This window comes from Apaloderma vittatum, unplaced genomic scaffold (assembly GCF_000703405.1).
Source record: "Apaloderma vittatum isolate BGI_N311 unplaced genomic scaffold, ASM70340v1 scaffold29805, whole genome shotgun sequence".
Lineage (NCBI taxonomy): Eukaryota > Metazoa > Chordata > Aves > Trogoniformes > Trogonidae > Apaloderma > Apaloderma vittatum.
This window is the reverse complement of record NW_009719472.1, coordinates 17,895-43,150: the sequence shown is the minus strand read 5'-3', so window position 1 is coordinate 43,150 and position 25,256 is coordinate 17,895. Positions and strand designations below refer to the sequence as shown.

Genomic DNA, 25,256 nt, shown 5'->3' with positions numbered 1-25,256 from the left:
ACAATCATAGCATGTTTTGTTTGCTGTACACAGAAAAATGGAAAGATCAAAATCACCACCAAAAAAAACCTGTCCCCAAATTCCAGCTCAGGGCACTGGAGGTCACAGAGTTTTGACTCAGCTCTTCTTCAAGGCCTCAAGTCTCCTTCCCCCCACCCTGAGCAGAACAGACATCCTTATTTAAAAGGGAAGGTTAAACTGCACCCTTAAGGGAGATGCTCGATGCTGCACATAACTTACTCACCTTCACATGTCAGGAAAGATCCAAGTGATGCTATCTGTTTTGGGGGTGGGAAGCTGTGGATGCCTGACAAGCATTATCATCTACCTGACATGTAAGACGGTACGTAGAAGAAACACAACAGATAGCTAGACAGCTGACTGCTAAGGTTTTTGTGTTGTTTTTTTTTACAGCAGCTATCCCAGAAACGCCACATGAAAACATGTCCTCAAAGACAAAAGAAATTTTGACATTAACTTCAGTCAAGCTAGAAAATTTACTTCTAAACCACTAACCACTTTGTCTTTCTTACGTATCAGCCTTCTAACAACACACAGATCTACCAAACCCCAAAGACACTGCAGCACTATGGCTACTTAGCACTGTCTTTCCTTTACCTATGAAGTACACAGCAGACAACTTTGATGGATTGTTTTAGTCAAAGAAAATAATTTATGCCGTATTCTTACTGAAATCACTTTAAAGTTGGCATACACAAATAACCAGAAACAACAGGGGATGAGGAGCTCAGAACATTAACAAAGGAAAACTTACTAATGTTTTGTAAGGTAAAAATAATTTATTTGTTCATTTTGCCTACACGTATCTTCAGTGTAGGTCTAATCTCATTACTCAGCTCCCCAAAAATACCTCTAAAGAGTACATCTATACAGAAATTTAAAGTAGAGTATTTTTTCATTTAAAAATGGTGTTATCTGAGGCAGATACTTACCACAATACAATATTTAAGATACATTGCCTCAGATTCTCTAGTGATCTGTTTGCTCTATTTAGAATGGGAAATATGAAATGTTATCTTTTGGCAATAGATACAAAATGTGCAACTTGAGATCCCTGGATACAGACTCACAGTAACAGAAAACAAAACAAAGCATAAAAAAATAACCAAGTTGCCCCAGGACTTTGTTAATAAAACTTAATCTTTAAGTTTTCCAGGCTAGTGGAAGAAAGGTCAGAAAGTATCACAGGGCTTTTCTGTTAGGACATAGGCTACAGGGAAAAGAAGAGCATGGCAAAGTGATTGCAGTTAGATAAAATAACCATTTAGCATTGTTTCTTGTGACTTTCCTTACCTACATTTCTCAAACACTGCACGGTGACAGCAAATCCTTTTGTTCGTGGCAGCAGGTGATACTTGAGCTTGGGCAGTCCTTTGGCTTCAGCTACCCGCATGCTAATCTGGTGCTTCTGTTCTGTGAACCTTGTGCCCTCGCAATGAATCAGGAACTAAAATGAAAAAGAGAACTACAGTTAAGACAGCAGTTCAGGTGATCTACATCTGACTGACCTGAGGTCTCTCTAATTCCACCAACACAGCCCAAGTATACACTGCCAGCAGGGACAGGTGTAGCCACATACACATTTAGGTAATTTAACTGCCCTAGAGTAACAAACAAACAAACAAACAACCATCACAGGAAAAAGAAAAAAAAAAAAGCCAAACCCAAACCCTTTCAATTGCCCCCATGCATACAACTTCCCCTCACTTCAACCTGCTTGCTTTCACTATGGCATGAGCCATGACCACTGACAGAAGACAGTAACTTTGGTGCCAATGCTTGAGCTGATAACAGAAGTACGACAGCAGATGCAGGACAACTGAAAGCCTCAATCCCTTACGAACTATGCCTTGGAAATGCTCAGACATGAATGAACAGAGTTTTGCCACTGGCAGGCAGGGGAGAGTAGACAGGTCTTTGGAGATTTAACACTTGCTCATCTGCTTTCTGTCAAGCACTGCCAAAGCACACAAGCTAAGCCTTCACAACCCACAGCAAAGGTTTAGCCAACACAGAGACTGAAGAAAACTAGCCAAGCAGCCAGCTTCAGTTCCAGCTCATCTAAGAGCACTTTTACTAACATATCACATGCCTACTGTTACCCAGTTAGATGAAAGATACAGAAACTGATGCGAAAAACCTTCTAGCCCACTTAGCATGTTGTCTTTCTACCTTCCAAGGTGCTACCGCTGTGCCTTTTGACATCAAGCCACCTTACAAAGGCAAATTAAAACTCCTCACTGTAATAATCACAGGTGTACATAAACAACTGTGTCTCTCCTACTACAGGTATAGCTCCTTCTTAGTAATCCCTGTACAGCAGTATGTAAAGGGCGGTTGCGGTTTGTACTCACCAACTGGCATTGAACTCTCTAGGTGTACAGAATTCAACACCTTTTAAGAGTCACAGAGCACAGCTCAATCCCTATGAGAAAGACTGGAACAAGAAACCAAGGCTTGTCCCTTTGCTAGTCAGCCTCCTGCCTGGAATTCATTTAGCTGTTTTCCAAGCACAGAGCCTAGTTTCCATTGTTTTGCACTCATTTAAATAAAAACAGTTTTTGTTTAGAGAATGAGAGATATACTATCTATATCTTCACTAGGAAACTGCTGCTTATGCAGTAGTTTCTGTAGGCCCTTGTGAGGCTGCTTAAGGTACCACTTCTTTAGCTAAATCCCTCTCACCATCACCAGCTCATGAGAACAAGAATTCTTCTGATTACTGAGAAAAGAAAAAATTTAAAGGCTTTTCATTCTCAGACTAAGAAATGCCAGGCAGGCTCAATACTAAAAAAAGACTGTGATGCAAAAAGTAACACTTTCTTCTTACTGCAAGGTGACACTGATCCTCTCCTTTTAACACAGCCAATGGCCCTAGGGCCACTTCTCTGACCAGGTACTTATCTGTGGCTTCCACTTCTACAGAGCCATGTCTGACCTAGCACCTTCACAGAAATGGCAGAAACACAGGGAAATGGAAGGAGAAAACACTACTATGAATTCTGCAATCTGCAGTGAGAGGGGAGCTTAGGTAAAGAATACAGCTAATGTGTTTCAATATAAGATTGTCACATGCATCTGTTACACTGTCACAAGCCCCTACATCTATTCCTCTGCAGCTTCTGCATTTAGAGGACCACAAAGTCTATTGAATGGGCCACAGTGAAATTACTTTTGCAACGACATCTATAGGGCTCCATACTACAGCAGAAGAAAGCAGATGAGATGGACTGTTACATGGGAAATTCAAGAATTAAAGTAATTCTTGGAGAATATTCTCCTGATGTTGCCAGGAAGCTAGTGAATCAAATTATTGGAGTAACCTGGTGACTATTACACATTCATCCCTCCCAAGCACTACAGCACCTTGCTCTCCACTTGTTAGTCGTCACTCACCCAAAAGTTTTCAGGGTAGTCCCGGAGATTCAGCAACTTCTGCATGACTGTTTTCCGATCTTCCTCCCACTTACGCTTGCAGAAGACTATCTCTAAGAAATACCACATCCAGCCAATGATAGGCATGTAGGAGAGCTCCTTCTTTGCAAGCACTTTGGAACTCTGAAAGACAGAGTCAAGGCAAGTGAAAAAGAGTTGCATCACTTAAGAGTTCTCTGTGAGGATGACACACGCACAGTTAGACATTAATATATTGATTCATATTGACCAGTCTCGGTTCAGATACCAAGTGTAAAAGCAAAACAATGAAAAAAAGTTCTTCTCGTACAACAGAATAGTCAAATATAATCTCAGGTATCTGCATGAAAGACTTGAGAATTAAATATATACATGTGCATATGTTTGTCTATCCTACCCAAATCCTGAAACCCCAAACACAAGCGGAATTCCTTCAAACACCAAAGAATCTATGCAAAAGACCTAAACTACATCAAACAAAATTCTTAAGTCAAGCAGATCCTGGGCAGTGGCAACTCGAGTTCCTTTAAGATATCTTGCAGCTATTCTTGTCCCCAAAGCTGGGATATCTCACAATGGCAAAGAAAAAAAAAAGTTATTTTGAACAAGAAGCAGAGTCACAGAGTCATTGCTGCACAACATTGATAATATACATGTGGTTTACCAGTGGAAGAAACCTTAAACAGCACTAGGAAAAAAAATCAAACCAGCAATAAAAATACTTTGCTTGTGTTCAGGTTTATTTATGGAAGGGAAGAAAAACTTACACACTAATGAATTTCTCTTCAAATCATGTTTCTGGAATATATATTAAAAAATATATCAAAAAAGTACTGTTCCTGTCTCACGGGTGTGACAGATACTTAAGTGTTTTGTCCAGACCCTCCAGAAAAACTCTATGGTTTATCAAGCATTCAACAAGTTTCAAACCTCAAATCCTACTCCAGAACTTCACTCTGTGATCTCAGACTGACACACCTTTAGACAGGAGAACTGATTCCCCTTGCTCCTTTCCTGTCTTCCAAGCCAGCCTGCCTTGGTGACCTGTCTTATGTTTCACTCTGTTAGTTAATGAATAAAATGGCATACATGTATATATGCATACAGAAACGGTTGCTTCAGCATTTCCTGAAAAACAGTGATATGTTCTTAGAGGATAGATGAAGCAATTACAGTCCAACTTTTATCAGTCATATTATAATCCCGTCAAAGTGCTCTGCAGATGGGTCCCAGGACATTGCATTTGAATAGCAGGAATTATTTACCGGTAGGAATTTCTATCAACAGAAATTATTTATTTTTTTGGTCACTGTTGTTCATTTAGAGACTTGACCTAATTCTTTACCTCAGCTCATTTCTCTCATCTGCTCTCCTTCCTTGAGAAGGAAAACACCTTAAATAATTAAGTTATCTAAAAGCTCGGAAGACTGGAGGACAAGTGCACGTTCCATAGCTTCACTAGCAACTGTGACACAGAAGCAGGGCAGAAGACAACATGAGACAATTCTAAGAATTCCATTTCTAATTTCTTTGAATCTCTGTCAAATAATTTAATGCTTTGTAAGAAACCAATCCCTCTTGATCATTTGAGAATTTCACTGCCAGGCCCAGATCAGGACTCCAACCCCAGCTCTCCCAGAAGGCACAGCCGTAGGATTCAGCACGCTTTCTGCCATTTCGATTTCCAGCTGCATTGGATGCCAGTCCGTGCTGCGCAGCAGCAGCAGCGATAAGCCCAGTCTCCTCTTCCAGCTCCTCAAAGTGGCCAGCAAGGTACAGGTTCTCCTCCCGTCACTTCCCTTAGCTCTCTCTATTTTCCTCCCACACTACCCTTGTTCCTTTTCTCAGTTACTCTTAATAAAAGTAACTTTCCTATTTCCAAAAGAAACATAAATAGTTCTAGCATGTAGCTTTAAGAGCCTCCAAAGGGCATTTCCTTTGTTGTAAGCCACACAGAGCACAGCTTACACTGGAAGCACACAGACCGGTTCCTATGCTCTTCCATTCTCCCAGCCTGTACATGCCTGAGAAAGACAGCTGAGCCAAGGCTTTGCCTCAGGAAGCTCCCCCGCCACAGATGGAAAATGTATCAAGCTGTGCAGGGAGGGCTAGAACCTAAGGGAACTGCTGCCCACACCTCAGCCACAACCAGGGCAGCCACCCCGGCAAACAGCAACAGTGTCACCCTTCCAAAAAAACTCCAAACAAAAAACAACAACAAAAAAACCTAAAACCCCGAACAAAAAAAAAAACCACAAAAAAACAAAACTCAAAAGAAAACAAAAACAAAAAAAAAAACACAAAACAAGAAAAACCAAAACCAAAAACCAGAACCAAAAACATGCTCTTACAGTTTATTTACATTATGTGTTCTGTATGGTAAGACCTACCATAAACAAATGTAAGTGTGCTCGGCACAGAACGTACAAGGCCTCCAGAGCACACAGACGATGATCTAATAGTCCTTCCTCCCAGGCTTTAAAAGACAGGAATCCTAATCCAAAAAGCAAGCTAAAGTAACTACCACCTCATAGCAATCTTTTAACATTTACATATTTTAAAAGGAGTACAAGTTAAACACGGTACAGGAGAGAAGTTACTGCCATTATTACTTTTTCTCAGTGAAAAAAAATAAAAGATGCTGTGAGCTAAGGTGTCATGTAGTACAGATACAACCACAAAAGCAGACCAGATGTTTGAATTCTTTCTCAGGATATGTTCTTACTAATTTTCTGGGCCAACACATTTTAAAATTTAAAAGCATTCTATTAGACACATGAGAGTACAACTCCTTAGATGCACATAAAAAGAAACTAAATCACCTTATGCTATTTTGTGCACCCCATCTATCCTCGGAGTAGAAAGAAGGCCAATGACACAGAACTCATTAGAGAAAGGGAACTCCTCAGTGCCTTAGCCTGGCAAGACCGCTCTTGTACAGAAGGAATACATTCAGCCTCCCCTCTGAAGTTACCATCTCTCTTGCAATAACTAGAGCTACAATTTATTCCGTTTCAGTCGTCTATTCGTGCACAGCTCCTGTGTAAACATCTGAGGGGAAAATTGCGTCTCTAGTTGACTTCAGGCATTAACTTTTCCTTTATCAAAGTGCTTTGGTAAATATGTCACAGTCACCTCTAACCTTCACATTCAGCTTGATCAGCAGAATAAATTTCATTAAAAAGTAGTGATTTATTCCATGTAAGCTGCCCTCCTGAAGAAAGTCAAACATTTTCATTGCTCAGAACTGTGCAGTCCCAGGAGATGTTAATGAAATTACCAGTGGATGGGAACAATTTGTCTACAGTAATAGCATTTTGATCCAGGTTAATTTCTTTTGGCCGAGTTTGTTCTGACAGAAATACCCATGAAGTTCTCCTTTTGTGAATGACTGCACTAACACCACACATGCAAAATGTATTTTTACAAGCTTAATTTAGATATATTTGCACAGCTATGCTATCACAGAAAGAGAATCTTGATGTGTATGTCCAGTCCCTGTTATTTAACACCTCTTGATCACAGACTGCAACAAACAGCATGACATCAATCTGCAAACTGAGGGCACAGAACAAAATTTGTTCCAGTTTCAAAGAAAAATTCATTGTAGCTGCAAACCATTAGCAGCAGCACTTTGGCGAATAAGTTATTTGCTCTCCAGGCTGCCCTCAGCATTGACATACATTCGATGAGAGTCTGTTTGCTCTGTTTTTGAAATATTGCACTCCTTCATATCATACCCTCTCAACATCAAGATGAAAAAAGTATGTTTCTTTGCACTGTCAATGCAGTGCCTCCTAGAATTTATAATGGAGGGTCCAAAAGTATCATATTAAAGAAAAAAATTGTAAAGTAAAATAAATGTTAAAATTGACCTTTTTTTTCCCCTCATTCACACACACACACTTCTCAAATTCTCAGCACCTTCTCTTGGTTCTTTTTGCTACCTTTTCCTCCACAACCACTTAAAAACCTTCATGAAAGCAGAGAACCTCATGCCATCCAAGTATAAGAACTGAGTCATTAGAAGAGGACTCAGCATCACAAATCTAAAAACAACATGCAAGAGATTACATCGCTCTCACTCCACCCCTTGCAAAGAGCAAAAACCTTAAAAATACACTGATAAAAACAAAGCCGTATTGATAGACCACTATAAACCTGTGGGGACTATGACAGGCTGCGGGAGCTGGGATTGTTCAGTCTGGAAAAGAGAAGACTTCGGGGGGACCTAATAGCTGCCTTCCAGTACCTGAAGGGAACCTACAGGAAGGCTGGGGAGGGACTTTTTACAAGCGTGTCCACTGCTAGGACAAGGGGAAATGGGTTTAAGTTGAAGGAGAATAGATTTAGATTGGACCTTAGGAAGAAATTCTTCAGTACGAGGGCAGCAAGACTTTGGAATAAATTGCCCAGAGATGTTGTGGCTGCCCCCTCCCTGGAGGTGTTCAAGGCCAAGTTGGACGGAGCCTTGAGTAGCCTGATCTAGTTGAGAGGCGTCCCTGCCCATGACAGGGAGGTTGGATTAGATGATCTCTAAGGTCCCTTCCAGCCTAGGTCATTCCATGATTCCACGACAATTTTGCTACAAGGAGAAAGGAGAAAGCCACTATAGGACAAGAGACACAAAAGAAGGAGCAGAACAATGCACGGATTGAAAGTCACAACTAAGGCCAGGAGGTTTTCAGATCATGACTAAAACCAAAGAGGAGAAGATTATTGTTTTTCTTTTGAGGCCAGACAGAGCAAGACAGGTTTAAGGAAGTGTTTTTGTTGTTTTGTTTCGTTGGTTTTTTACATGAGCAAACCCAAGCGAAACATTACACCGTTTAACAGCTTCATTTAATAAAAATTCAAGCTGTTAAACACTGAGTGTTTGGACACACTCTTGTGGCACAGTTAAGGAGTGCTGCCACTGTCTGCCAGGGCTGCTGGGTACAGCTGGGTGTCACAACAAAGCTGTCCTGCCTGTCTGCTGCAGCCAAGCACCATCAGTCCCAACTCCTTTGGCACAAAGTTGCTTTTGGCTTCTCCCTTTTCCCCCTGCCCAGCCATGTCTCCTTTCTGTGCTGGATTAGTTAAGGCAGGAGAGAGAGAAGGTGCATCTGAAACATTCCAAGCAGGGCAGACAAACACCAGAACAGATGCAGGAGATAGGATGGCATGTGCAAGATTTCCTTTTCAGCAGCAGTGCACATGAGATCAGCTTAGTAAGATGTTGATAGATATCTGAAGTTTCCATAGACTTCTCACGGCGTATAAAATCAAATGGCATTAAATCTAAAACCCTACCAGCTCACCAAGTGCCCTGAGACACAAAATGCTGGAGGCTAGGATGCCACTTAGAAATCTCTCTGGATGCTCTTCTTTTTCTTGTAACTCCTTTTCCCTCAAGAAAACATTTTTTTACATTCCTAATTATGCTGCCCCACCAAACCCCAAAGCTTTGCATGCTGCAAACTCATGTAAGACAGCACGAAGTCAAGGCAAGCTACAAACCCCATCCCTACACATTCATCCACTCCTGTGCTGCCTCGAGCCCCGTGCTAGTATGCCAATAGAGTCAATTCGATCAGAAAACTGTGTGTCATTCTCTTCTTTTTTTAACCTGCCTTAGGATGAACCTCAACTGGTTGCCCCATCAGGGAAATTCACTGCTTTTCTGTGTAAAGACATCTACCGAAATGAGAGCACATGGAAACTACTTCTTCCTGGAACAGTTTCTGAGAAGTAAAACTTCAGCATATTACTCAAGACTGAAACAGTTTTAAAAAAAAGGAAGGGGGGGAAATAAAAGCATACCATCAGTTCCTAAAAGAATCCTAATATTAGCAAAAATACAAACTGTGTAGTAACTATAAGCATCAAAAAAACCTGAAAAATTATTTTCAGTGAGTGCAGAACAGTAACTGCTCAACAGTTACACTTCTAGGTAGTGGTTTTTTTATGTGTAAGGAACAATATAAAAAAATTCAAACATAATCCTAATTATATTACCTTGGCGAACTATAACATAAATAACTATTAAAACTAACGAGAATCAATCCAGGTCTCCTTACATCTCCTGCTGTCTGATGCTACCCTCCAGCTCTGTGCTCCAGTCCTAGACATGATGGTAGAACTGTTCCTCAGTAATCAAGAGTCAACAGCCATGTTGGTAATATGCGGGCCCCATAAAGCATAGGTTCATTTTCCCCCAGTTTTAAGGCCTCTTTCTATTTTTTTTAAGCAGACTGTCATTATTACAATTTGAAAGTGACTAGAGTGGTGCCTAAATGTCCAGAAAATGCAAGAGTCCAATGGAAAGGCAACAAAAAGTCAAAGGTTCACACAATCCAAGGTCAGGACTTTTGACAATGGCCAGTGGCAATGTTAGAAGAGGATGTTGCAGAAGGCCACCAAAATGAGGAATTAGTTTGCATTCTTAGGAGGCACAAACTCTTACCTAAATTCCTTGTAGACAGAGAATGTTGTCACCACCACAAAATGAAGTTAGACTCGCTTAGAAGCAGGGCTTGAATCACCCCCATGAATTGAGAAGTGAAAAGAAAAAACTGAAAACAAATGCACATGTACTCTTAAGACTAATGCAATAGTATTCAACCACAGATAATACCTTTTACTAGCTATAACCCAGTTACTCTTTTCACTTGAGATGACAGCTCTTTCATTTTGAGACACATAGACATCATCCAAACTCTAGCTGTGGATTTGTAAGACTCATTGATGAAAGCAAGCAAATTCTATAATTTACTGGGAGAGAATCAAAGAACAGCTCATCTTTCTGCAGCACAATGAAGCGTAATAGTTACCTGGCAAGCACACAGAGAGAAACAACTGTAACGACCTCCACAGGTTACAAAAATATCTCCTTCGTCAGCTTTAACTGCAATGCTTTTAAAATTTCTGTGAATGTCCAAGCAATCCTGTGTCAGTACCCCACATACTGCACTGCTTTAGGTGCTGGACAGTAGCTGAGTGAAATCTGAGCAGAGATCTGCTAACTTTCAAAAACATCAAGATTTTTTTATTTTTTTTTTTCCACATCGAAGAAGAGGAAGCTTATCATAAATGCTACACAAAACTCACCCCCAAGACTCCAAATCTTTCACAGAAGTTCCAACCACAGAGAAAGTCGATTTCAAAGTTGTGATTAAGGATTACGATGGCATTCTCCTTCCCATACTTGTGGTAACTCTCTGGGTCAGTGTAGAGGGTGCAATCGGTGCCTGACCACCATTCCAGCAACATCACCATCTCTGGAATAAAGAACAAGAAATATATGAACGTACACAGTACACACAAAGCCACAAATCAGTAATAAGTTGAAAAGCACCAGTCATTTCAACAGTGCATGGCAAAAATACGGGTTGTCATGAAGCTGAAATGCTGAACACAAACCTCACAGACACACACCTTGGTACAGCCACGGGGGGACAGAGGAGAGAAGGGAAATAAGGAGACTACATGGAAGGAGGAAGCAGAAATTTTCCACAGTGATACTAAGAAAAAGTAGTTTCATTTATTTTAAAACTGCAATTTCAATGCTATGATTATTTTATCAAAATACATGTAAAATTAACATTTATGATTTACAATAGTGCAACAACATTCTATTAAGAACAGAATAAGCTTGCAGGAGAAACAAACACCCTTATTCCTGCCATGCACAGGTTCTCATGCTCCCCCAAAAACCATAAAATTATAGAGCAGAAAGCAGTTTGGGCAAGACGTCTGAAACCAGGTCTGTTACCCACACACCTTACGCATCACCCTGTTAACTTTTCAGAAGTAACAGTCATATGCTCTGCTACAACAGGTGTATTCTACATTTGACAGGGGGGTCTCAATCATCCAGCATAAAGCCAACAGCTCCAACTGAAGAACACGCATTTCCAGGCCAAAGACAAAGTGAGTGGTTGGCAAAGTGTGCGGAGACAGGAATAATTATCAATAGCGTATCTATGTGCATATTCCTTAGTTGATGAGCTGATGAAGCAAATGAGGCGTGGAGTAATGGTGGGGAAGCAGAGAAATCACTGTAAAATGCTTCAAAACTACTCTGGATTGGCACCCAGATTTGTTCCCAAAACCCTATAGTAAGAAATGATACAACGATTGGTAGGACAGCAAGGGCTTTTTTATAATATGGCTCTACTTAGAAGTTGGAGAGTGGTTTCTCAGCAGTCTCCTAGTGACCATCATATAGCTTTCACCTTCCTATTTGCTTATGCCATTATCAAGCAAAAGCAAGAAGGAGGCTTTGTATTTCTTTTGCTTGACTGTAAGACATGTGAATCTAACCTTTATTTAGCAAAGTCTGGTCTGGGGCACGGGAATTTGAGGTGAGTCAGTAAAGCCAACAAGGTTGGAGAGCTCTAGCTCCATGGAGAAGGAAAAAGAAATTCTAAAATCAGTGACTCTCATCAAGTGAACCATGTAATGAGCTGGGGAAGGGCATGGGACTAAATGAGAGCTGTCTGTCAAGACAGAAAATGAGTTAAGGGACACATTTCCTTCCTGTCAAAGCTATCACAAAACTTATGCACCAAATCAGAGGTCTAATGTGAGGGGTTATTCTTTGCTAAGTGAAAAGCATCTCCTTCTCAGAGCACACCTGTGCTATATGAATGTCTCTGCTGGAAGGATGAGACATCTGAGATGCTCTCCTGGCTTCAGACAAGCCTGAAAGCAGCACAAATCCTCATTGACCTCAGGGAAGATCACAAACAGGCCAGTCTTTGAAACACTTCCGAAATCCTTCCAATGTAGGTTCCCTACTGGCCTCAACTAGTGACCGAAAACAGAAAACAGTTAGGAACAAGTAATCTACATTTTCAGTCACCATTAGCAAAATCAACTGGCTGAAGCTTTTGGATGACATTCTGCTTTATGCTGGAGAACACACCTTAGTGACAGGAATGAATTTCATCTAACAGCTTCACAGCCAGGCTAATAGACAATCTCTATTCAATGAACACTAACTTAATATAACCATGTTTATGGTACAGATAAATGACTTGTCAGTCTCCCTGCTTCTTTCTAATCAGGGTAGGTTTACTACATGGCAGGAGCACAGATTACTCAATGCACACTGTTATGCATCAAAACAATAGTCAAGAGACATAGAGGGAGACCTAATTTGCCATATGTTAACCGAACAATGATGTCACTGGTTGGAAACCAACTTCCCAACAAAAGCCAAAGATGTTCACATCTCAGTGAGCACACTGGAGTGTATCCATAGCTGAGCTTCCAAACTTCCACTGCTAAGAGCAGCCCTACGACACACATTCACAATTTCACATCTTTCTAAGGGTGTAGCTTTCTGTTAAATATGCATTGGAAATAAAAGCACTCCACTCTCCAAAACACAGCAAAATTGAATAATAATTGGCCAAAAGTAACCCACACTGTAATGTGCAAACCTTTACAGAATCTACCATCACCTCCTGGTGCAGAAGACAATCACAGAAAAGAAAGGAAGCTAGTAACAGGATTAGTTTGACTTTTGCTTGACTAGGAACCCAACTAAGAGAAGAAATGACTGTCAGATGGGATTTTCTCCTTTTTAACCTCTATTGCCAGCAAACCTATTGCCTAAAACAAGTAGACCTGATGACTGTGAGGCCCTCTTGAAGAAAAAGTCAACTTGACCTCAGAAAAAACATAACTTCAAAGCCAGTCCACTTCAAGTGTGTTCCTTAGTTTTGACTTTTCCTAAGGAATTGAAACAAAACTAATACTACACCATGAATCCCACTATACAGGTGTGCCATATGCACAGAGCTTTTCAGTTACATGTTCTCAGTCTCAGATACATTCCAAAAAAAAGCATTATTTTTATTCTTCAGGCTTCACATAAGCAGGATGTTTGTTTGACTAAATACTGTAGAAATTAGTCCCTGATCTATGACTCTATTCTATGAAGTCCCTGTTCCTTACTACACATGCCCATATATCACCAATGGGCTCAGGCAGTCACTGCAGAAGCACAAAGCAGGCACTGAACACCTCTGTTTTAAATACAATAAATACCATCTGCCAATCTTTAAGCTCTTAATATGTTTCTTCCCCTCATCTTCCCTACTCTTTCTTTGCCCTTCTTCCCAGCCTCTTTCCTCTTTGTGGTTCTCAAGCAATGATTAATAGGTTCAGTTTGCAGTACTCTTGCATCATATTGCTTTCACAACTTGCCAAAGAAATTTATTATCCAGCAACTTGCTGTGGTGGCTCAGCAGCACAAAGTCACCATACACACTCTCTTCATAGCGCAGACGATCCTCGTCTTTGTACACCAGCCAAAGTGTATAACTCAAAATCAATTTATATAGGGGGCAAAAGACTCTTGCTCCCAAGTAGAGCTGGTCCAAGATTTTTAAGGCTTCTCCCCACTCCCTTTCATGAGGTTTTGGAGTTCAAACATCATGGCTGAGCTGGCAAACTTACATTCATGAACGTCTTAGGAGTTCCTACCTTGCAAAGAAAGTCCTCCAGTGACCCTTCCACACAATTAATGCAAAGGAAGGAGGAAAAGCAAAAGAACTTGAAACCTCTCATCCCTGCTTTGAAGGCAGAGTCCCTGCAGTGTGTTACAACTAGCCTCTTCCTGATGGCAGGGAGAAAGCACACCTTCAAGTGCCTAATACGGATAGTCTATCTGCTTAAGGGTTTTCAGGAATTAAAAGAGTTAAGAGTTAAAGAGTTATAAGTTAAAGAGTATTCTGGAATTAAAAAAATCCCTCAGTATGCTACACAGAACAGCCCCTACCTCCTGCAAGAGTAGACTGCTTCCTGGCCCTTCACTGCACAAATCTGAACTCCCTCGATGTCTGCACTTACAGAACAAATAATTAAAGAGAACACATCTCCAACGCTGACCTGAACTATAACTAGTTATATGAAAAACATTTAAGGGAAAAAGGGAAACACACACAATGATTAAGCAGACTTATTATTTTCCATCACGAAGTTTTGAAAGAACGGGTCATTAAAACAGTTAACACTATTCTTCTGTGGAGGTTGTTAGTAATTCCTTTAGCTAACTATTCTTGATAAGCCATGGAAACATTTGCTTACAAGACTAACTATAAAATGCCTATTTTAATATGCAACTAAAACATTGTTATGCATTGACTCAGTAATTTGAAGTACAGTACAGTGACCTGATTTAAAGAGCAACAGAACTGTTTCCCTCTACAACATACTAATTCTGTCTTTAACCTATGTATAAAGGCAACAGCAAGAAATTGAACTTAGACCATTCTTACAGGAATACATAGTAAAAACATAGCAAACTCTCCAATACAAATAAAAAGCAAGAGAAGTGGGCAAGCTGTGACCGTCACTTCAAAAACTAGACAGGGTGAATGGCTGCGTGATGAGTGAGTATGCTCCATAGAAGACTGGGGAAAGTATTGAAAAAAAAAATGTAAAAGGAAGGCTAAAGACAGACTGATATGTCTGTCTGTGGAAGAATGACTTAGAATAATAATGTACTACCCTTCCAGATTTTCAGAGTGCACTTACTAGATGCCTCTCCTAAACAATTTCCATAGAATGAACTAAGGTAACAAAGAAAAGCAAGTTTATTATCTTCTGTGGACTACTCTAAAGCCTTCTGTACACCACAGACAGGATTAAACTCCTGAATGATATCTACTATATTAACTGCAAAGCTGCCTAGGAGGTTTTTGAAACACAAGTATTGATGAGCCCAGTCTCATTACACAGGCTATTCTAGTACTTCACTATGCCATCTAACCTGATCAGTCATTTAATTCTGGTCTCTACTTCCTCTTCTGCATAAGCTGCAGGTAATTATGAAGAACACATGAAAGCAGGAGTTCTGCTGTAAGCTTGTGCTGATTAGGTACATTAAATGATTGGAGCTCAGAGCTAGAATATTATTTCATATCTACAAGAAAAAAATTAAAATAATATTATAAAAAACACATACAAATTCCTTGTAAGGGGATCAATAACTTAGTTCTTGGGAAAAAATCCTGCAGCTGGGAAGTCAAGCAATGCCTTCCCCTCTTCCCCCAAGATTAGGAAGAGGTCATTCACAGAGAACAGCCAGAAAAGGCATGAGGTGCCCAGCTTCAAGCAGATTCCTTTCCATTCCGTACTCTGCATGAGCAACACGTGCAAGTGTGCATGTGAGCACCCATTAGGTGAATATTCTGGTCCACTCCAAGACAGAAGTCCTGGTAATCAACCTGTAAGAAAATGCCTAAAATCAACTTGTTTAAACAGAAGAGAAAACCAAAATCCAGCCCCTTCTTGCCTGAGCCCCACCACCCTTTACCTACCCCCCATTTACCCTACCTGGTGATATAACCACTATTATCTTCAGACTTCTTTCCCCTTCTTTAAAGGTGTTTTGCAGCAAAGGGTGGGAGGCCAACGGGGGAAAATCATGCACACAAATTTAAAACCAAACAAAGCAAGCCTTTCTTTATTGGCTTCAGAAGTGCTTTTGGAGATTTTCTGCTCCAGTCCCCACAGGCAGTCCTATAAGCAACCCCCTTGAATTAAATTAATTCAATGGCTGTGCTTTCAGGAACAGAAATGACCAACAGAGAAGGCAGAAATGGTGACTCTGAATTCCCCACCCATCACAGTAAGCTACTGGATGCGCTTGCAAGGAAAAAGATAAGCACAGCCCAGCCCTTTCATATGTTCAGAGACTCAATTATTTCAGCATTTGCTTGCAAGAAATTCCTATAACGTACTTTTCCTCACTAATCTTGTATTCCAACAAAAACATTGTGCTGCTTTTTCCCAGAAATGACTGAGATCAGCATAGCACAGGTGATCAACAGAGTAAGTACCAACAAAGAGTGAAAGAAAACATGCTGCTTTGTAAGTCCGTGTAACACCAACATTTGCTGTCTATGGGCGTGAAACCAGACAGTCACATCTCTTCCGGATGTGGTTTCTCATCGCCCAGAACGCCACTGGCTTTCTCCTACTGTGCACGGACGAAATGCTTAGGAAAGAAAAAAATGGTTACAGTGCATCCACTGCAAGTCATCATGCAAAAAGAATCATAAAATGGCCTGGGCTGGAAGGGACCTTAGAGATCATTTAATCCAACCTCCCTGTCACGGGCAGGGACGCCACCTCTTGACTAGATCAGGCAACATATGGGGACCGAATGGGAATCAAACCTGCGACCCTGGTGTTATCAGCACCATACTCAATCAACTGAGCTAACCGGCCCCCTAAGAACACTAGTCTCATTCCAACACTTATTTTTAAGCCACTTCCTATATACTGAAACAATTTTTTCTTCATGCATCATTAGCCTACCTACATGTCTTATTATTTTTATGCCTGAATATCCTCAATTTAAGAAATACGGTCCCTACTTAGATGCTCTGAACAAGCCTTTTCACTGCTGAGAACGGTACTTTATGGTCATTAGGTTTATAGTAAAGGCCTCAATATTCAGTTCTTCATGAGAATTAGTTATCATCAGGAGGAGACTGCAGCCCAAAACAAAGTCTGAAAGCTACCAACTCCAGCTAGCAAGCAATCCCCAAGAAATTTTTGGGAAGTACAGCATTGTGCTCTTACAGAAAAAGATTAACTGAGAAGGTGAAACAGCGTACTTCTGTCCTTAGCACACATGCATGGTTTAAATGCTGGTGGATTCATACAAGTAAGTGACTTCTGCTTCCTCTCAAAGAAAGCCGAATCTATAATAAACTAAAAACAGAAGACAGCTGGAAAGGATGATTATGACATTATCATCCCTATCACCTCCATCTTAACTTCACTGTTTCACAGACAACTGCCTCTTTTTCTCTGTATCCCAACTATGCCCAAATCCACAGCTATCAATCCTTCTTCCTCTCACAGACTAATGGATGAACAGATAAATCAACCTTCAATCAGCCATTCTTAATCTGAATTTGAAATGAAGATCGTAATTTCTTTTTTTAAGCTTGAAGAAGGGTTTCCACATGCAAATCATTTCCAGTTTTCCAGGAATGTTAACTGGTCTAATATGAAACAATACTTTTGCCTACAAATCATGGATATTATCCACTTTTCTCAACTCCTCTTAATTAATCCTCTTTTCTTTACTCTCAACTGTCTTCAGCCAGTCCAACATCATCCTACACAGTAAAAACAGTACAGCCTCGTGTTATGCGTGCACAGTACTTCATGATGTCTAATAAACAGCACTTCACACAAGTCATCTCCACTACCCCGAAGTAAAGCAGGTTGGACTCGAGATGTCTTGAATTTTAAGTGAGTTTCTTGGCATGTGGTTCAATGGTATGTTCTGCTGACAGGGTCTGTTTGGATGCAGCAGGCATTCTGGAGAAGCAAGTTCAGAGAAGTGGTTCTGACCCAACTGCTCTGTGATATGGAAGCAGCTTTCCTCAATGACAAATGTATACAAGGGGTACCAGGAAAAGCCTTACTCTGTCCTTACTAGAAAAAAACATCTTATCTTAGTGAGCAATAGCTGAGGTCAGGTTTCCATGAATGTTAGATACGGTTTTTATTCAGTTATTCAGTATTTGATGTACACAAACCAGGAAGTCTAGTATGTTCATCTGTGCAAGCACCAACAGGTGTAAGAGATGAGTGCTGGGAGAGGAAATACGAAAAGAGTAGGTGAAAAACAAAAGAAGATATTAAGTGATCAGTAATACAGCATTTGAAAGCCTTTATTGGTTAGTTTAGCTTGGGCTTAGACTTATAGAATCATTAAGGTTGGAAAATACCTGTAAAAATCAAATCATCAACCTCACACCACTACAGCCACTAAATCATGTCCCAAAGTGCCATGTCTACACATTTTTTGAACATAAGACCAAAACAAGTAATGCAAAAGTCATCACCTCCCACAAGCAGACCAATGCTCAGCCTCTCCCAAAATAATATCTGTCCTCCAGAAAACAGTCTTCCTTTCAGTTTTTATTGCTGAGCATGATAATATAAGGCACAGAACATGCCCTTCATCCGTTTGAGTCAGTTGTCCCAGTTGCATCCCCTCCCAACTTCTTGCACATCCCCAACCTTCTTGCTGGGGAGGGCAGACAGAGTGAGGAACAGACCAAGCCTTGATGCTGTGCAAGCACTGTTCAGCAATAGCCATAACTGGTGTGTGATAACTGGTGCATCATCAACGCTGCTTTAGTTACAAATCCAAACACTGCACCATACAGGCTATTAAGAAAAGAAAAACAATCTGTACCAGCTAGATCCAGTACAACTGTAAAGAATTCACTCTTTATGATTAAATTCTGCCTTTGAATGGTGAGTAGGCAAACGACTACCACTAATGACTAAGACAATCACTCAGTCATTCCTAGTCAGGATGAGAGAAATTTCTTTGGGTAAGCAATTGCATCCTAACAACAAAACAAACACTTTTGCCTTGGTATCACCAATGACAATGCAACAAGGAAGACTGTTGACAAAGAAGCAGTATGAAAATAAATATGCAAACCTATTAATCTAATGAATTTCAACTCAGAGAGACCCAGATGACCTCCCAGAATAGAGAATCAGAGATTAAGTCTCATCATTAAAATAGTTTGACTGCGCATGGCACCATGTTTTTAAAAACTGAGCAGAGTAGAAACATACTACTAAGACTGCTAAGCAGATGAATGATCAGTGTACCATATGGGAACAAAAACCAAAAAAAGTTATTCAGAAGAGATGACTGCAAGAGTTGCAATTTAGGAAAACAAATCCTCTGTAAATTTTTCAGAGGAAGGTCTTCATGTCATTATCTGACAACTCTGATTTTATAGACAAGAGAGAATTCAAATCTAATGCACCTAGGCTATGCTAAGCCATTCATATACAGTACAACAAAATAAATTGCTATTACACCAAAGAAAAACTGAAGATTAGTAAAGAGCTGTAAAGGAGAACTAAACCAAAAAGTACAACTGTCTGGTTTTGTTGTCTTTTGGTCAATCTGGATAAGGAAAAATCTCTTGAAGTGTTTCTGAGGACTAAAATATTCAATGCAAGTTAATAAATTTTGTGGATGATAAAAGTCAGAACACACTTTAACAATCAGATGATCTTGAGACGTAAGGTAACAGAAATGGAATTCATTTTGATAAGACAGATCACTGCATGACGTCTTGCAGAACTAATAAAATAGAGCTTCATGGCTTGGAAACAACAAAAGGGAGATATATCTGGGAACATTAGCTTGTCACTGAAAGTTGCTGCTCTGTTCATATTAGGCTGCTCTAAGAAGGCAAAAGATGGCATTAGGATGTTTGTTCCTGGAGAGAAAGGGAATAGCACCACTGAGATAATCTTTGAGCCAGTACATGGGTACCAGCATCCACACTCATAAAGGAAAAGTTGAAACAAAGCAGAGGCACACCAGGGCTATCAGGATGACTGGAAAATAGAAAAGCTTGGCTCACCCAACCTACCAAATAAATGCTGAAAGAGGATCAGGTTGCTCCCCACAAATATGACTTAAGGATGTGGGAGGTACCACTAGCACGAGAAAGACAATGACTAAAGCGAAAATACAGGTATTTTATATTCTAAAGCTTCTTAAAATTGCTTCGGTAGATTAAAAATACCTAACAGCTTTATAAATTGAACAACATTTATCTTAAAAAGAGTACATTATACTGCTGCTAGGAACCATATGAATTTTTTTGAATGATATAGAACTCCTTTCTGGTCTTATTTCCTGTCATTAGAAAAAAAGTGAGATTTTCCAAACAGACTGTCTTATAGACCAGTGTCTCCTCTCTCCCATCACTGCTTGAGAAACACATTGCAGAGCTGTGCTACCACAGGCTGCAACGAGCGTTCACTGGACAAGGAGGAAGCCAGTATCTCGCAGTGATAGGCAAAGGCTTCTGTTTAAGCAGGGTACCTCCTTTCCTACAGGAGTTCTCAGGTGAAAATCACCTTCCAGGGGCCCAGGATCTGAAAATTCAAGTATGCACAAAATCAAACGTAAACCAGGTTAACAGATGTCATAGTCTCAACTTGTATTTATTCAATCACAATTGACTTTGACATAACAAATCCTTAGCACTTCCTTAATTACAGGGCAATCAGCATTGTCCACACTTAGGATTCATACATTCACTCATAACAACAGCCAACACACTTCTGTGGCTGGGTTTTTTTGTCATACGCATTGCTTATATGTACTAATAATTAGATCATTGAAATATTAGGGAAGTTATCTGACTCTTAAGTGAAACTTTCATGTTTAATACACATATTTAGGAAGGAAACCTATTTTCACAGAATTTCCTTCTAGTGAGTATTCTTACAATAGTCTTATCCTCTTTAGTTTCAAGTGAAACAAAAAGCTGGACTTTGGAAAGAAAGCATTTCAGAACAAAAAGGCATGTCAAGAGAGAAAATCCCATTATTTTTGCTGCTCTAAATCCATGCCTTCAACATGTTTAACCTGCACTTTCAGTTACTGAAAAGAAAGGATGTGAATTTATCTCGGAGAAAAATGACTGCTGATAAAAGAAACTACCAGTTGCCACATAAAGCAATCTCTAGCATAAATTGGAAGAAAAGTGAATTGGAATTGGAAACTGAGCAAAAGGTTATTTAAATCCTAAGAAAATCTGCAGCACTTTTAAATAAAGCCTCTAGTTACTAAGAGCTGGATTTCACAGAGGTGTAAATGAATAAAAGGAAGGAATCGTCAACTCTGCAGAAGAGCAGAACAAGAAAACTAAGGATAATGGCATCTATGGGTTTTATATTTTTCCAATAGTACTTGTGTTTGGCTTTTGATTTCAGGTAACTAGGGCACTCATAAGAAATATCCACTATTACTAAAAATACAACTTCTTTTTAGACTTAAGCCAGATCACTTCTACTTTCTACATATTCTGTCTGAACTCAGGACTGGAAAGAAAAAGCTGACCAGGTATTATGTCATCAGAGTTAATGGCGAATAGCCATTAACTTCTATCACCTGGAGAACACTGTTCAGAACAAAACCATTACTCATTTTTCACTTGCATTCTACATCTCTGCCTGTAATCTTACAGCACCTCATCACGTGAGGTCTTGAGAGACAAAACCGGTGTCCCAGTACTTATTTTAGCTTCTTAATCCCTAACAGTGACTTTCACAAAGCATTCTTCAAAGAAGGGACAATAAGGTCAGAAAGTAGAAATCAAACAAATGGCTTTCATGAATTAAAAATAAAGTACGACGGATCAAATATACCTATTGAGTTCTCATAAAGTCGAGTTTTTTGTACTAGGTGTAGCGTGTAACCCCTGAAGCTGAAGTTAGACAAATGTATAAATGTACAAAAATACCTATTTTTTTGTTACCAACGAACGTAATAGACATCAGAATGAGTACATTTTATTAAGACAGACAGACACTCAAAATATAAACCACTACACCACAGGCACAGACACCAGTGTCTCTCAAATAACATTTAGTTTGATTGTGCCTGCATTAGTATTTCCTCAAAACATAAATGCAGAAAGAAAGTTAGAGAACAAATCCACAGTCTGAACATCACAAACTGCTCAGACAGCCTGCAGCTCCTGTGCTCCAACAGACAAGGATGCAGAGATATCACTAACTTGCCTAAGCCCTCACTGTCCAAACTAAAGGGATGCCAAAAAAAAACAAAAAAAAAGAGAAATAAAAAAGCATTACTTGCTCCCTGGTCTGTAGTCCCAGTGGCTTAATATAACACTGCAGAAATACTGAGAACAGATGTAATTAGCATCTTGCTTTTGCAGGTCTGCTGTAACAGTGTTGTACTCTTAGAATTATTTCTGTTGAATAATTTTCCAAGGAAACACGGGTTTAGCTTACATGATATATGGCAACCTTACATAACCAACAGGCAACTTCCCTCCAGTTTCCAAAAAGACAGTTCTGCCAGTTACAAAAGGAAGGCTGTGCTTCTTTGGTAAACCATGATGTTTTCATATTCAATGCTTCGGAAATTATGACGAATCTCAGTCAGACATACCATTTTGAGTCGGTACAGGAGGAACAGCTATTGCTTCTTTTAAAAGGCATGATCTGGCTCGTCGCAGCAGTAGCAAACACCCACCATGGGAACAAGGCACGCGTGTGTCAGGAGTAGAGAGGTATCACAAGATCAGAGGCATACACATTACTGATACTTCTTTCAACTTTATAACAGGTATTTCTAGCACAACAGAAGCAAAGAAAAAACATTTAAAACTTCCAGATTTAAACAGGGAATACAATATTACAAAAAGTGCATTGGGTACCAGAATTTTCTGCCATGACAAATTGATCAAAACTGGACAGAAATCTCACAACACAGAGGCAGCCGATTGCAAGACTCAGCGATTTCCTTGAGCATAGCTAGATAATTCCTTTCTGAATTACCAATTTTGTTGCCCCAATTTTCTTAAAATTAAAGATACACAGGACCCATGTGACTCACTGACTTGCACGAAGCATTTGTCAGCTTGCAAGGTGATAGAGACAAAGTTATCCTCTTCCCACCCTCCAGGCTGCACATGCTACTAATGTACAAAAGACTCCAATATTCTGCTGTAACTCATGCAGGACGACACTTCCTCTTTGCATTAGGAAGACTTACAGCTTTTTAAGACTAATCCTTCTTGATGGCCACCTGGACTTCTCACAGGACTTGAGCCACATGAAATTAAGAGAAGCACAGTAATAGGACCAGTTCTGCTGGTATAGCACTGGCTGCTATATCAGACCGATCAAATGCATACTGCAGAGGCCTGAGGTCTTTGAGGTGCTGTGCAGGGCATTTGGACCTTCTCTAAAAGTCTTGCCTAAAAAAACTAGAAAGCAGAAAGCCAGTGCAAATAAACATTATTTAGCATTTGAATTTATTTGAAGGCTTACGCAGTAGCCTTCTGTATTATCAACACTGCTGCTTCAGTGTCTTTGCAACAGCTTGTACCACAACAGAATCAAGAAGATGGGATAGAAGAGCTTAGAAATACTCCAGTCCTCTCTTGCTATGGTCCTGTTATTTGAAAACTCTGTAATTTTTTCCAGTTCAGATCTTTCTCCAACTGGAATCACCATGAAGCCTGAAAGCAGTGGAAGAAGCAATGTCAGCTAGTTCAGCCAATGGACAGAACTCACTCATGACCTAGGATGCTCTAAGAATCATTCCTTCCATTTTTTTCTGACTGCCAAAGGTGTGACTGAGAAGCTTGCAAAAAAACAGTAGAGGAGCAGAGGACAACACTCCGGCCACATGGCTTGCAAAGTATCCTCTAACAGCCTGGCTCTGTGGGATGAAGCTAGCACAGAGGCTTCCACAAGGAAGAACTCAACCCAGAGTCTTCCAAATCCAGCTCACTCCTTGATACAATACAACAGTGTGCCAAGCAATTAAATCTTACAGTTCAACAAGGAAGACTTTGATTTATGAAATTTGTGCAAGAGGTATATTCTCTTGCAGGGACAGATGCATGGTAGGGAGTAGAATTTCTTCTACAGAGGGTCCAGATCAAGGGGCCAGCCCCAAACCTTAAGAGGAAGTCTCTCTGCTCTCAGCAAATAAAAAAAAGCTCAGTAGGAAAGGCAAAATAAATCTAAACCAAGATTCAAAACTTTGTTCTAAAATACACTTTTATTTTTGAACCAGAGATGAAATAATCCCACACAACAAGAAATGTGGATGGGCAGCATGGCTTCATCTAACATCCCTAGGTGGGGGGTCTGGCAACAAAGCCCGCTGCTAGCGCTCACCCTTTCGGGTGTGGAGAGCAGTGGCAGGGCGGGCAGCACGCAGAAACTGCCCCAGGCGAGCAAGCGCGCAAGGGGGCATTTTCTCCCAGAGCTCAGGGCGAACGCAGAGCACAGGCTGAACACAGAGCTCACCAATAACTGCTCAAAGGCATACTCGACACAGGGGTAGCCTGCGACTGGTAAAGGAGCTAAAAGGAGCACTCTAAGCGTGTCATTTGGAATATTAAAGTACAAACAAAACCACCACTTTGAAGTGATAGCAACCACCTCCTACCAATACTTGGTAATTTGTCAATGTAACTCAAAGACAAAATCACAGATTAGGAGAGTGGATGATATACTATATAGTTAAAAAACAAACCAAACAAAGAAACAAAGCCCATTCTACCCCCTCAGCTGGTTCTGTAACTTAGAAGAATTGAATGCAATTTCAAGCTGAAATGTGATTTTTGCATTAATCACAACTAAACATTTTCTGAAGACTGATGGTACACACATTTTTTCCCCACCTTTTTCCCCCCTAAATGTACATAACATTTACTTAAATTGGCCAGATTCTCAACTGACATGAAAATAATCCTTGACTCCAGTGTAGTCACTGTTACACCATACTGAGTTAACACAAAACAAGGATTAGACTTGTCACACCCATTACAAAGCTCAAGCTTTATCTGTAGTTTGATCTTCTTGGCAATTTAACCTCAATGTTTTCCTAGTTATAGAATTAAAACCTGTATGTATATATGCATGAACTGGCTAGCATAATAAGTGAAAACTATGTTGCTTTATTGAAACATTATGGCTGTAATTCTGAAGGCCAACATTACATTACACAATCAGAGGTCAGGTGCTTGCTGTGCCTCAGCTCCACAAACACAATCCATTTTATTTTCTTATAGAATGAAGGCAGCAAGCACTTTATTGATAAAAAGTGTTTCACCTTTTTTGATGGAGTGTTATCAATGTTTTCTCAGATGAAACATACCAAATGAGATAAACTACAGACAGTTCAATTTGGCCAAGCTTGTGTCATTGTAACACAGTCAAGCTGTAATTGCTCTGGGAACGAAGATCAGAAACAGATTCACTGC

The 25,256-nt window shown here is 40.1% G+C and overlaps 1 protein-coding gene across 1 annotated transcript in view; it reads right to left on the bottom strand.

Moving 5' to 3' along the window:
- Nucleotides 1-369: 369 nt before the first annotated feature.
- Nucleotides 370-25,256, bottom strand: part of AGPAT4 (1-acylglycerol-3-phosphate O-acyltransferase 4) — a 37,426-nt gene continuing 12,539 nt past the window's right edge. The window contains exons 2-6 of the mRNA XM_009870645.1: nucleotides 10,525-10,694; nucleotides 3,418-3,579; nucleotides 1,315-1,468; nucleotides 639-640; nucleotides 370-381 (exon numbers count right to left, since the gene is read on the bottom strand). Of these exons, the coding sequence (XP_009868947.1) occupies nucleotides 370-381; nucleotides 639-640; nucleotides 1,315-1,468; nucleotides 3,418-3,579; nucleotides 10,525-10,694 (500 nt within the window). The remainder of the gene's footprint in view (nucleotides 382-638; nucleotides 641-1,314; nucleotides 1,469-3,417; nucleotides 3,580-10,524; nucleotides 10,695-25,256) is intronic.